Source organism: Mustela nivalis (assembly GCF_964662115.1).
Source record: "Mustela nivalis genome assembly, chromosome: 1".
Taxonomy (NCBI): Eukaryota; Metazoa; Chordata; class Mammalia; order Carnivora; family Mustelidae; genus Mustela; species Mustela nivalis.
Window position 1 is genome coordinate 212,070,337 of NC_139020.1, and position 12,611 is coordinate 212,082,947.

General features: G+C 64.1%; 1 protein-coding gene across 2 annotated transcripts in view; it reads left to right on the forward strand.

The window, feature by feature from the left end:
• The window catches only part of MLLT1 (MLLT1 super elongation complex subunit), a 64,765-nt gene that overhangs the window by 47,113 nt on the left and 5,041 nt on the right, over positions 1–12,611 (forward strand). Inside the window, exons 5-8 of one of the 2 annotated variants that reach the window (XM_082734331.1) lie at positions 1,108–1,233; positions 5,207–5,761; positions 9,859–9,946; positions 11,858–11,966. In XM_082734331.1, the coding sequence (XP_082590457.1) occupies positions 1,108–1,233; positions 5,207–5,761; positions 9,859–9,946; positions 11,858–11,966 (878 nt within the window). The remainder of the gene's footprint in view (positions 1–1,107; positions 1,234–5,206; positions 5,762–9,858; positions 9,947–11,857; positions 11,967–12,611) is intronic. The other variant, XM_082734332.1, reaches the window with a different exon arrangement.

Consider the following 12,611-nt stretch of genomic DNA (forward strand, 5'->3'; position numbering starts at 1 on the left):
GGGAGCCGGGGGCCACGGGGCAGGGGCACGAGGGGCTTCGCTGTGCTGCTTTCAACCCTGTGGCCCCTGACGCCAGCCTCCTCAGAGGAAGGGTTTGGCTGGTCAAGGAACCCCAGGTGCTCAAGTTTATTAATGATGCTTTTTCTATGGAGTTTAAGTGCTTTTCCCCCCTTTTTCCTTTTTTTTTTTTTTTTTTCCCACTGTGCGCTCTATTCTTCTGTTCTGTCTCGTCGCTCACTGGAAGGTTCCCTCTGAGTGGCTGGCCGCTGGTCATGTTAACATGTAGTGTCAGTATTCGGATGACCTGCCCCAAGCCTTCTCTCCTTCAGCAGGTGCGGCAGGAGCCTGGGAGCCGCACTGGACTCGGCCAGTGTTTCCTGGGAGCACCTCCCGGCAGGATCCCAGGCCCTTCCTCCTGGCAACAGTCGGCTGACCGAGCCGGGCGCCCGCCGCTCTCCCCCGCAGGCTCGTGCTGCGGCTTTTGCAGAGAGCTGCTCCCACCCCTGTGCAGTTCCCTCCTGCCTCTGCCTCCCATGCTGCCGGTTCGGTCACCTCCGCCTGCTGGACCACGGAGGAGGGCGCCACCCCCCCAGCCCCCGGAGATGGGGGACCCGGCCATCCACAGCCGCTCGCTCTGCCGCACGGCTGCCCAGTGTGGGTGTCTGGCTGGCCTCTTGCCTTTCCAAGCCGTGCTTCTGGTCCTTCTAAACCGCAGCGTGCAGGTCAGCTTGGGCCACAGCTGCCTTCTCGTGCTTCTCGGCACTCTCCGCCAGTCTTCGTGGCCTGGCCCTCCTGTCTGCCGTGCTCTGGGCTCTCCTTCTAGAGGCCGTGCGGCCACACCAGGGCCCAGCCATCCTGGGACCCTGGCTTCTCTTCGCTCTACGCCTCGAGCCCGCTTCGCTCCAAGCACTCAGCCCCCCAGCCCTTCGTGGAGGACAAGCCTTTGATTCTTTGGGAAAAGTGGCCTCCGGCCCTCCCTTGCTCCTCCGCCAGAAGGCGCTCCCACAGCCTCCGGCCAGGCTCCTGAAGGCTGACTTCCTCTTGCCGGTCAGAAATCCAGCCTGCCTCCTTGCTCACTGATAACGTCTGTCTCTTCTTTATCACTAGGTGATGGTAATGCCCGAAGGAGCAGAAACGGTGTCCAGGCCCAGCCCCGACTACCCCATGTTACCCACAATTCCACTCTCTGCCTTCTCTGACCCCAAGAAGACCAAACCGTCCCACGGCTCCAAGGTTAGTGAGGCGGAAGGCCCAGTCACGTGGGAGCGCTGGGGCCCAGTGGTGGGTCCTGGGCTCAGGGCGCCCCCTCTGCAGAGCTGGACCTTCCGTTCCCAGACTCGCTCCCTTGGCTTCTTCCTCTTGGAGCGCTCGGCTCCACCGGGCAGCTGCCTGCCGTTGCGGAGGGTCAGCGCCTGCGGGAGCACGGATAGCTGCGGGACTGCAGGCTCTTCGCCCTCTTCCTCTTAAGGCCAGAGAGCCTGCCCCGTCCTCGCTGCTCCCACTGTGTCCGTGGGCCTTAGGACCCCTCAGCCAGGACCCCGAGAGTCTCACGTGGTTGGGGGCCACGGACAGAGCGTGTGCGCGACGGCCGTCCAGCTCCCAGGCCTCCTGAGCGCGGCCAGAATGCCCCATCTGCCGGGGCTGGGCGCCTCCTCCCCGGACTGTTCCAGGCTTGGCCTCTTTCTTTGGGAGCAGCTCTCGGTGCAGACTGCTTATTTAGGGGAAGGGCCAGGTGGGACAGTGTGGTGAGGAGGCTCATTTCCCCCAAGAAGAAGCATTTTTATCTCTTGTCTCAGTCCTGTTGGGCAGGTGGCACTGTGCCTCCCCAAGACCTCTCTCTGAACTGTTAAGGAGTGGTCACTGGAGCCCTTCGGATAGGGTCCCGATGTGTATACAAGCTCAGGAGTGCATCCTGTTCTCCTGTAGCTGCCTACGGGGCTCTGTGTCCCGGAGGTCAAGCTCCTCGGGCGCTCGGGGCACCTGCCTGTCCTCCCACACCGACCGCACGGGTTTATCCACTTTGCGTCTTTGTGTTTCTCTTGCTTCACTCACTTGTTGGGTGCTGTGGGCTTGGGGCGCCCCAGGTGGCCTGGGCGGGGCTCTCGGCCTGTCTTACAGCTCTCCTTGTCAGCAGCCCGGGAGGAGAGCTGCATCCCCCAGGCGGGGTCTTTCTGGCACTTGGCACAAGGCCAGTGGGTTTCTGACATCCTGGATTTGTCTGACTTACGCGGTCCAGACGTGTGGGGCTGGAGTCCAGGCCCGGCTGCAGCTCGGGGGTTTTCTCCCCTGCTGGGGCCCCCCGGGCCTGTCCTTCCCTGACGCGTGTGGACGGGAAAAGGAAGAGAAACTCTTGCAGAAGATCTGGTGGCTTCTCTCTCAGCCATCCACAGTTATTTGGGGCTCTGCGGAATAGGAGTAGTAGGAACTGACATTTCTTCTGTATGTGTCACTTGCAAGCCACCCGGACACCACGAGGGAATGCCCTCCTGAGTGGCCAGGACACCGCCGGGGCTGACAGGGCTGCATCGGCGAGGGCTGCCCGCAGCCTCTCTCGCCAGGGTCTTTGAGATCCCCAGGAGCCCCCGGGCCGGAAGTGCGTGTCTGGGGCGGGGGGCAGTGTTCACTGCACAACCCGCCCCCCCCATCCCTGCCCCAGGCTCTTTCTCCCCTCAGGCACTGTGACTGAGGAGGCACCTGCACGGGGGTTTCTTAGGCAGCCAAAGGCAGGTTCTTCTCTGCTGGTGGCTCTGCAGCCTTCTGCTTCTGAGCCGGCCATCTCCCTCTCCCCTCCCCGGACGGCACAGCCTTTGCGCCAGCCTCTGTCCGGCTGAGGACCTTCCTTTGGGCACTGGCTGTTCTCCCCCAGATTGCTTCTCTGCAGCCTGGAGCCAAAAGGTCCGATCGGCCAGGCCACATACTCTGGGCAGAGGGAGCTTGGGGGGAAGGTTTGGGTCCTTGTACAACCTTGGCCACTGGCCTGGGCACTGCTGGAGAGTCGGCTGTCGCAGCCCTCTGCAGATCGTTCCCTGGCGGCTCTGTCCGTAGAGGGCGCCCTGCCAGGCAGGGATCGGAGCCTCCTGGGAGCGGGATGGGACCCTGGGAGGCTCACACTCCCATAGGGGTGGTGCCCTCCGGCCCCCGCCCGGCAGCTCCCCTGGACCACACACGTGGGGCTTCATGGGCACCGGCCCCTCGGTCTGATGGCAGCCACTTGGCCCAACTGACCTCTCTCTAAAGCTTGGTTCTTAGTCATTTTGGGGGTCACTAACAGCTTTGAGAATATGACTGTGATGAGTGCTTACGCCTGGGAATATCTACATTATGCTTGAGTTAGTGTGTGATTTCACAGAGCCCGTGATCTGGGGGTCCATGTGCAGCCTCCCCGCCCCGGGTGAAGAGCTGCTGCTGCAAAGGGTGGCTGTGGAGGTGGGGTGGACCCCAGGGCTCGGGGCTGGGGAGCTGGGAGGTGGCATGACAGAAACTACATTGGAGGCGTCGGCCAACGTGCCTGTTGGCTCTGCTTTGCCCCGCCTCTTGGCACTCGGATGGGTTCGTGCAGCCCCAGCAGGCACATGGGCCCTGCAGGAAGAGGCTGGAGTGGCGTGTGGAGTTTGCTTCCTGCCTCCCTCCTTGGGGGAGCACCTTGTGGGGTGGGGAGCCCCGTTATGCAAGCCAGGCCCAGGGGGCTGCCCCGTTAGACGGGCTGCGGGGGCTCGTGCTGTGAGCATTCCTTCCCCCAGCCCTGGTGACGTAAGAGCTGGGGCCACAGCCCCCTGGGCAGTGTTTCTCCAGGGAGGTGGCAGCGACCCACGGCCATGTGGGGCTGTCCCCGAACCTCTGGCACTGATGTGGGTAATCGATTTGCAAGAAGACGGCGACCCGAGTGGATCAGAGGTGGTCAAGGCTGCGCCTTCTGTCCCTGTGGCTCTCTGCTGGGAGGGTCCCGTGGCAGCCTGTGGGAGCAGCAGGGGCCTCACTGCTGGGGATTTTCCTGCCCTCTCCTGCGTGCTCCAGGCTGTCCCCTTGGCACTGGGGGTGAACCGGTGAAATGTGGCTGCCTGCGTGGTGCACATCACCCTCTGGTCTGGCTCTATTGGTTTCCTGGTGTCCTTCGTTCTGCAGAGCCTTGGGGCTCCGCTATGCACCTGGCTGCCTGAGTGGGCCAGAGCCCTTAGCAGCTTACCACAGGGGGCTCCTGTCTGGCGTACCCAGATATAGAGGGTGATGGGGGGGTTTTGATAGGTAGGAAGCCCGAACAAGGTGTCCCATGGGGCTCCTGCCTGCAGACTGCGCCAGCTGCTCAGGGCGGCGGGGGGTTGGTGGCAGTGACCGCAGCCCCCTCTCAGTTGAGTGCTTGCTGCCTGCTGGGCCCTGCGCCATTGCCCAGTGAGGTAGGTGGACCTGCCCTCGTTCAGAGGAAGCCTAGGTGTGCAGGGTTGGAGCCCCCAGCCCAGCCTTCTCAGCAGCCCGGCTCAGGGCCCCTCTCTGCGTCCATCCCCAGAGGGAGCTCCGTGACCTGGTGGACCAATGCTAGAGTCTGGGCTCCACCCTCAACCCTCTGAATTTCCAAGGTGGACACTCAAGAGTCGGACGTGTTTTAGAGACACTGCCCAGGTGGCTTTGATTCCGAGAGGTTTAGGAGCTGTTCCTCACAGGGCCTGGGAATCCAGCAGGTGCTCAGTAAATGCTGGCCATGGGGGTCAAAGAACAGCTGTGCTGGGTCTGCATAGGGGCTGGGGTGGGGGTGACCGGGCAGGAGGCGCGCAGGCTCTGTGTGGGGACAGAAGAGGGGGTGCCTGCCTGCTGGTGCCCCCCCAGCCCCTCCCCAACAGCACGCGCAGTCTCCACTCGCCTGGGCCACGGGGAAGCTGCGAAGTGCCGGCGTGGGAGCGGGTCGATGTGGCTTGCCTGTCTCATATCTGACTCACCGTGTGCTCTTCTTGAATCCCTCAGGGAATGTCAGTTCAATTCAGAGGGGAATCTTAGCCTGCAGTCGCCCGGGACCTGCTGACACTTCCTAGTAGTTTAAAGGGACAGCTCCATTTAAAACTCTCACCTGCTGCCTTACTTTTTCGCTTTATGGAAGATTTTCTCTAGCTGAGTCTGAATCAGGTGGATTATACTTTGTAGGGGTCGGGGGAGGCGGAGCAGGGCGGCCCCGAGATGCCATCTGACCGTGTCTTTCCCCTCCTGCCCGGCATTTCAGGACGCCAGCAGGGAGAGCAGCAAGGCCTGCAAGACCCACAAGACCGCCAAGGAGCACCGGGAGCGGCCGCGCAAGGACTCCGAGGGCAAGGCCCCGTCCAAGGAGCCGGAGCGCGAGCAGGCCAGGAGCGCCAAGGACGCCGCGCGGAAACTGGGCGAAGGCCGGCCGCCCAAGGAAGAGAAGGCCCCACCGGCCAAGGCCGCATTCAAGGAGCCCAAGATGGCCCTGAAGGAGACCAAACTGGAGAGCATGTCCCCCAAGGGCGGGCCCCCGCCCCCGCCCCCCCCCAAGTCTTCCAGCAAGCGGCCAGCCGCCACCGACTCCCCCAAGCCCAGCGCCAAAAAGCAGAAGAAGAGCAGCTCCAAGGGGTCCAGGAGCGCCCCCAGCACCTCGCCCCGCACCTCATCTTCCTCCTTCTCGGACAAAAAGCCAGCCAAGGACAAAGGCAGCGCCAAAGGGGAGAAGGTCAAGACCGAGAGCGAGCCCAGGGAGATCAAAAAGCCCCCAGAGGTGGAGGAGTCCAACTCGGAGGACGAAGCCTCCTTCAAGACAGAGGTGAGGTGGCGCCTTCCCCGCCCTCCCCGCCTTCCCCCTCCTCCCCCCACCCCCCCCACCCCGCCCTCTCTCTCCTCAACCTGAGCTGCTTGAAGCCTGTCGGCCCGAAGGTCACATGAGGAGGCTGGGGGCCGGGGTCCCCACTTGCTCTTTGTAGCTTTGGGCAAACCTCCACACCTCTCCAAGCCTCAGTTTCCCCTCCGGTCAGGCAAGCTAGAGATAGTGCTTAGGGAAGAAGGGTTTTGGTGCTTGGTTCAGAGCCCTCTTCTGTGGACAGCTCCCTGCACGGGCCAGGGTCTCGGGGACCGAACATGGGTCACCGCGGCGACTTCCCTGGCCACCGCAGGGTCATTCCGTCTGGAGACTCGCTCCCCCTGCTCTTGGGCATCCCTGAGCGTCTTCCTCTGCTCTTCTGGTCTGCGAACTGCAGCTGGCCGCTGGGCCTCCCCGCCTGCCCTCCCCTCTGACCACCTGCTCTCGGGGGTGCGCGCAGTTTGCAGCTCCTGCCGCAGCAGCTTTTCTAGGCAGCGCTGAAGGTCGCCGTTAGAGACGGCTGAGCCGTGGGGCAGCCGGTAGCCAGATGGCTGCCTGGGGAGCCAGACCTCCCAGGGGCCTCCGGGGCGGCCCCCCCTCCCCGCTGCTGTGTGGCATCTGGGGGTCAGAGGACAGGTGCTTGGCTAGAGGAGTGACTGAGTGACCCCCAACTCGTGTCACCCATCCCTGCCCCCACTGCCTTTTTGTGTTTCCAAATCCTCACTCACTCTGGGAGGCAGAAGCCTTGCCTCTGGTGTTGCCGCTCAGAGCTCTGCTGGGACTTGGAGAGTGGCTCCCGGGCGCAGACTGTTGGAGGCGGTAGTGTGGGCTTGGGCGACGGTTTGGCCCATGGGTAACCATGCGCCCCGCTGGCTTAGGGGTACACACAGAGCTGTCAGTGACGTGTGCCCCATATTCCTCCATCTGCCAGTGACCTTGGAGCCCCCCGGGACGGGGCCTGTTCTCTGGAAGCCCCCAGCAGTCCCGGGCCACAGCGGGAGGTCACTTGGCGGCTGGAGCTTCCTTGGCTGCTGGTAGCAGCTGTTCCGGCTGCCACCTCCTCCGTCTGCCCGGCACCTGCAGCTGGGGGCCGGTGCCCTTCCCTCCTCACCTCAGCTGCTTTCAGGCCAGGCCTTTCCGGGCGCACGGCTGGCGCACCTGCACGGTAGGGGAGAGGTGGGGTCCCCGCCCCTGATCGGCACACGGTGACCTGCTGCTGGTGCTCAGGCCGCCTTCCCGGTGTGGTCATGTGGGCAGGCTATGTGGGGCACTTCTTGCCCCTGGGGGTGGCTGCCCTGTATGGGCTGGCTGCCCTGTATGGGCTGGCTGGACACCCGGGGTCTGTGGCCTTGGGCGCTGTGTCCCAAGGCTGGAGTTGCTTGAGGAAGCCTGGGGGTTATCCTGGCTAAAGAAGAGCTGCCCATGTCCCAAGAGACCTCTGAATGACAAGGCTCTGCTGCTGGAGGTCCCTGCATGTGTGAGATTCAAACCACCCACAGGACGCCAGACGGTGTGACTCGCGAGCTTTTGCCAACCCTGGGACCGCAGTGAGGTGCAGGTGTCTGATAGAGGAGGCGGGCTAGCCTTCCAGACACAGGCCTCCCCAGCCCTTGACCCTGGGGGCTGTGTGAGGCACCAGCACCCAAAAGTTCTGACCGTGTGAGGACCCCGAGCTGCCGTCCCCCATAGCCCTCAGAGGTGGCGGGTAGCTCCTTGTCGGTGGCCCTGGGCCCAGCTCCCCAGTCGCTCCGGTGGCTTTTCTCTAGTCACTTTGGCCCCCAGGGTTCCTGAGCCAGTGACCCCCATCCAGTCACGCCCTAGAAGGCCCTCCACCCTCCTTCTGGACACTCCACGTGGCCGGAGGGCCGGGACACTTGGGCAGTGCTCACAGTGAGCCGCCGTGCGCTTTCTGACCTGCATCTTCTTTAGGTTCTTTCCGCTGAAACCGTTTCTCGGTTCCCTTCCCCTGCTCTTGGGGTTGGCGTGGAAGGAAGAGGGACAAGTTCTCCTGAGAAGGGCGTCTCGCTGCTTGGCAGGGACAACACCAGTGCTCGCCTATCTGACACGGGGCCCAGGCCGGTCCCTGGGGGCTCCCCACATTCAGAGTCTGCTGACCTGAGTCACCCAACCAGGCACTGCCACATCCCAGTCTAGTGCTCAGCCCTTCCTGCCCATGCCCCTGGCCCAGTCCTGTCCAAATCCTGTGTCCTCAGAGGTCAGTGGCACAGTTGACCTCGAGCTCGGTGTGCTAACATCTAGTACAGACACACATTTTAGCAAAGACCAGCAAAGTCGCTCTTTCATAGATAGGTAAACTGAGGCTGAAAAGCAGAGGTGCTGATGAGAAAGCTAGGGTCTGAACCCGGCACGCCTGCACCAGGGTAAGAGCTCCAGGGTCTGCATGCCTGTGGGGCCACTTGGCTCTAGGCCTGTTGGGGTTTGGGGGTCATGCTGGTGTGTGTCGCACGTCTTCGCTGGTCTGTGTTTGATGGCTGTCTAGGCTGGATTTCCCAGCGAGGGCTCCCTAGGGAACATCACTGGTTGGTGGGAAGGGGGGTGAGGAGGGGTACGCAGGGCTACACACATCGCGAAGGCCTAGAGTGGCTTCCGGTGGGCTGTGCTAACCTGTAGAGAAAAAAACTTCTATAACTCGTCAGATGAGAAGTGTCCTATGCCTGGGCAGCCGGCATCACTCTGTGGGTCTGTGGGGTGAGGGAGGAGTTGGGCCCTCCCAGGGCCCCTTCCTCGGGCTGGGGGCTGCCCTGACTCCACGGGTCATCTTGAGGGGCTGTCCTGTCCTGCAGCAGGCCAGGGGCTCTCATGCGGCGCCGGCTGGGACTGAACAGGCACTGCGGGCTGCCTACACCTGTCTCCCGGCCCCCTCTTCCCTCCTTGTGATGGTGTGTGTGTTGGGGGGTGGGCGGGGGGGCGCCTGGTCCCTGGTGCTGAAGCTGTCTCCCTTCAGAGGGTCCCCAGAGGCTAGAGAGGGCTGGACAGGCCCTGTCCCAAGGACAGGCCTGCTGGAGCCCCTGCACGCTGGGGTGCTCTGGGCCAAGGCTGACCTCCTGAGCTGCAGGCTCTGCTCTTCTGCCCTTTGGAACCCGCGCCCCTGGCCCACGGCCTCCTGGGCTGCCCCTTTGGAGTAGCTTGTTGGCAGAAACCAAGGGCCCGGGAACAAATGCAGCCTCCGTTCTGCCAGAGGCTCCTGTCCCCTGCTTGTGTTCCCCAGGGCAGGTGCAGCTCACAAGTATCTTAACCAACCCCCCCCCCCACCCAATCCTAAGGTCTGGTGTCCTACTTTGGCGTTTACTGCCCCCTGGTGGCTGGGCTTGGGGCGACTGGCCCCGGGAAGAGAAAGGAAGGGCTGTGACCGCCTGTAGCATGGTGGGTCCAGCTCCGGTCCGCCGTGGCCTCACCCGCCTGTCATGTGCACACAGCCTCATCGCGCGCTCAGGCACACGGTGGGTGGTAGCACGTGGCGGGAAGACCGCTTTGGGTCATGCCTCAGCCTTGGGACGGGTTGTGAGGAAACGGGGGGAGAGAGAGAAGATGGGTTTTGTGCCCACCTTTCCCTTCCGCTGATCCCCGCAGGACCACTGCCCACAGCAGCCAGCGCGGTCGCCGCCGGAGGAGGGCAGGGCCCACAAAGAGACGAGCCACCACAGACGCGCTGTCGCTCCCGCCCCCCCGCCCCCCACCGCCAACCCTTGCACAGCATTAAGAGCTTAACTAGTTCTCTGTCCTCCTGCCCCAGGGGATGGACAGACTGGACATGTGGCCTGCAGCTTGTCCTGGAACTGCTAGGAATTTCAAGTCCCTTCGTTGTATTTTGAATGCAAACTGGTGTCCTGGGACGAAGGGGGACCCAGAGCTTGTGTGAGCCTTAGGCCAAGCGTGCTGGGCTCTGGCGCCTTGGTGACCCTTTGCCTCAGGGTCTGGGTGGAGACTGGCCAGGCGCTCCGGCATCCAGAGGGCATGTGCTGCCCAATCGTTCCCTCGGGACTGAAAGATTTTCTTGTTTTCTCTCCCTCTGCCCTGCCCATCCCCACTGCCGCGGGCTGAAGTCAGCGCAGTCGAGCCCGTCCAACTCTAGCTCCAGCTCCGACTCGAGCTCGGACTCGGACTTCGAGCCTTCCCAGAACCACAGTCAAGGTGCGTGCTGTGGACGGCGGGCGGGGGACGGGTCTCGGCGCCCGCGGACTATTCTTGGGCACGGGCAGCCCCTGGCCGCCTGGAGCCAGTGAGGCTCAGGGGACTGGGCTCCAGAGGACGTCACGACTGTCTTCTCCGCACCGTTGACTTGCATGGGGGCTCGCTCCCCACCTGAGCGTCCGCGCACCCCGAGTCTGAACGCCAGAATGGCTCGCGGGCGCGCACGTGGGGCGGGTGATAGGGAAGGCCCCGGGTGACAGGAAGAGTGGGGGAGCCCCGCCCTGGACGTTCCCAGACCAGGCCCCCAGACGCGTGTCCGTAGGTTTGTGGAGGCTCAGGGTGTCCAGATTAAAGAGCGACACAGAAGCAGCCCCCCGCCCCCCGACCGGGGGCCGGGCGTGAGAAGTGGGGCTCTTCCCGGCTCTTCCGTCCTTGGTGTTTGTCTCCAAGGGGGGGCCTCAGCTTTGCCTGCCTACGGCCTCGGGTCTCTGGAGAGGGGCCCGTTCCTCGTTTGGGCCCCACCCCTGAGCAGACACCCCTCCTAGCCGGTGCCCCTGCCCCCAGCAGATAGAGGCTGCTTTCCTCTGCCTACCCCCCACCCCGTCCGCACCTCACCCCTGCCCCATCTTCACGCACCCCGTGCTCACCTCACCCCTGCCCCATCTTCACCCGCCCCGTGCTCACCCCTCCCCCACCCCCTTCCCCTCCGGCCCCCACACCCATCCCTGGGGCCACCTCAGCAGGGCTCTCTCGTGGCGGGGGGGAGACAGTCAGGCTCAGACCCCAGCAGTCTGCGTTTCTGCCTTTTCCCTGCGTCCCTTTTGGGAAGGCTGGAGGGGGAGAAGCCCAAAGTCCCACTTGGCTGCCCTCGGGTGCAGAGTGGGCCTGGGGGCCCCTGGCCTGCAGGGTGCTGAGGTGAGAAGGCAGCCAGGGGCTCTCCCTCAAACCGGAAACATTACTTCTGGCGGATGGGGCCAAGGTTTTCCTGCCCCCACAGTCTCGATTCTTTTTTCAAGGGTTGGGGAGAGCTGGGGACTGGAGCATGTGCAGGGGGTTGGGGGGGTTGGGGTGGGGGGAGGGTCTGGGCTGGAATTCAGACGGCAGTCGCTGAGGGGAGTGGGGGTTGGGATGCTCAAAGCCCACACTCTCTCCAAGGGTTCTTATCTACGGGGAAGGGAGGGGGAACCTGCCCAGGCAGGATCATGTGACCAAGGTAATTGAGGGCTTTGTGTCCCTCTGTTGCCTTGGTAACAGGAATATAAACCAAGATGCCGTCTGTAGGGGACTGGAACTGTGAGCCTCTGGAGAGAGGAGAGGACGGTTGGCCCAGAGCAGCGGAGGGGGTTGCCGAAGGGCTGGGCAGGCCCAAATAGGGGCGCAGGCAGCCCGGGAGGGTGCTGTAGCCCCCAGGTCTGGCTGCCTCGCCCTCCCTGGCCGGGGCTGGCTTGCTGGGGCTCTAGGCAGAGGCTGTGCTCCCTGCACCCAGAGCAGAGGAGGGCTGCCCCATCGGCCTGGGTGATGGAGGGGCCCTGCAGTCCTGCTGCAGGCCAGGGGCCGGAGACCTGTGCGCAGGACCAGGGGCCAGAGGCCTGCGAGCAAAGCCAGGGGCCAGAGGCCTGTGCGCAGGGCCAGGGGCTGGAGTCCTGCGAGCAGGGCCAGGAAGGTAGGGGGCAGAGGAGCCACGGGGTCCTTCAGGAAGAGGGTGGCCACGGGGGCCTTTCTTAGGGGTGGGTGGCAGACCTCACTCTGGCGGGAGGGACCTCCGAGGCAGGCTTGCATGGCTGTGCTTTGGGGTCATGGTTTCAGGAAGCTCCATGTGGCCTTTGAGTGTGCAGGGGAGCCTGCAGGGTCCGGGCAGAGCCCTGATCTTCCTTCTGCGCCCTCCTCTCTCTCCCTCGCCGCGCTCCCCAGGCCCCCTGCGCTCCATGGTGGAGGACCTGCAATCCGAGGAGTCCGACGAGGACGACTCTTCGTCAGGCGAGGAGGCCTCTGGCAAGACGAACGCAGGGAGGGATTCCAGGTGCCCGGGCCAGCGGGAGCGAGCCGGGTGGGCGTGAGGGCGACCCGGGGTGGCTCGACCTGCCTCTGCTGCAGTTGGGGGGCTTTGGGGAGGTAGGGCCAAGAGGGCAGCGTCCGTGGAGCCCCCCCCACCCAGCCTGCCTGGGGGCTGCGTGCTCGGTTCCATGAGGCTGAGGCTCTCTAGGCGGCCGGCTGGCCGGAAGGGCAGGGGTGCTGAGGGCACGACACGCAGGCACCACCAGAGAAGGGAGTGAGGCAGTGCCCGGCAGCCCAGGGCCAGTCCCGGTCCAGGCTACACGTTGGTTCGGGGGGAGGGGGGCTTGTTCCTCTGCTTTGGGGCCAGGAGGGCACCTCCCCCCTACCCCACCCACATGGGTGGCACAGGGTGAGGACAGACTGAAAACTCTCCTGGGAGCTGCGGACACCCCAGCACGGGGAGATGCTGTGGCTGCCCGCTGGTCTCGGAGCAGGGTGAGCCAGGCTCCTCCACTGGGTACCCGCAGACCCCTGGAGCGAGCCCGCCTCCAGGATGGCTGTGTGCTGCCAGTCTCCAGCCCAGGGCAGGTGTCGGCCTCGGCGCCGGGCCAGCAGATCCCGGGCCTTGGACCCGGGAGTCAGCAGCCCGTGTCTCGGAGAGGCTGGGCAT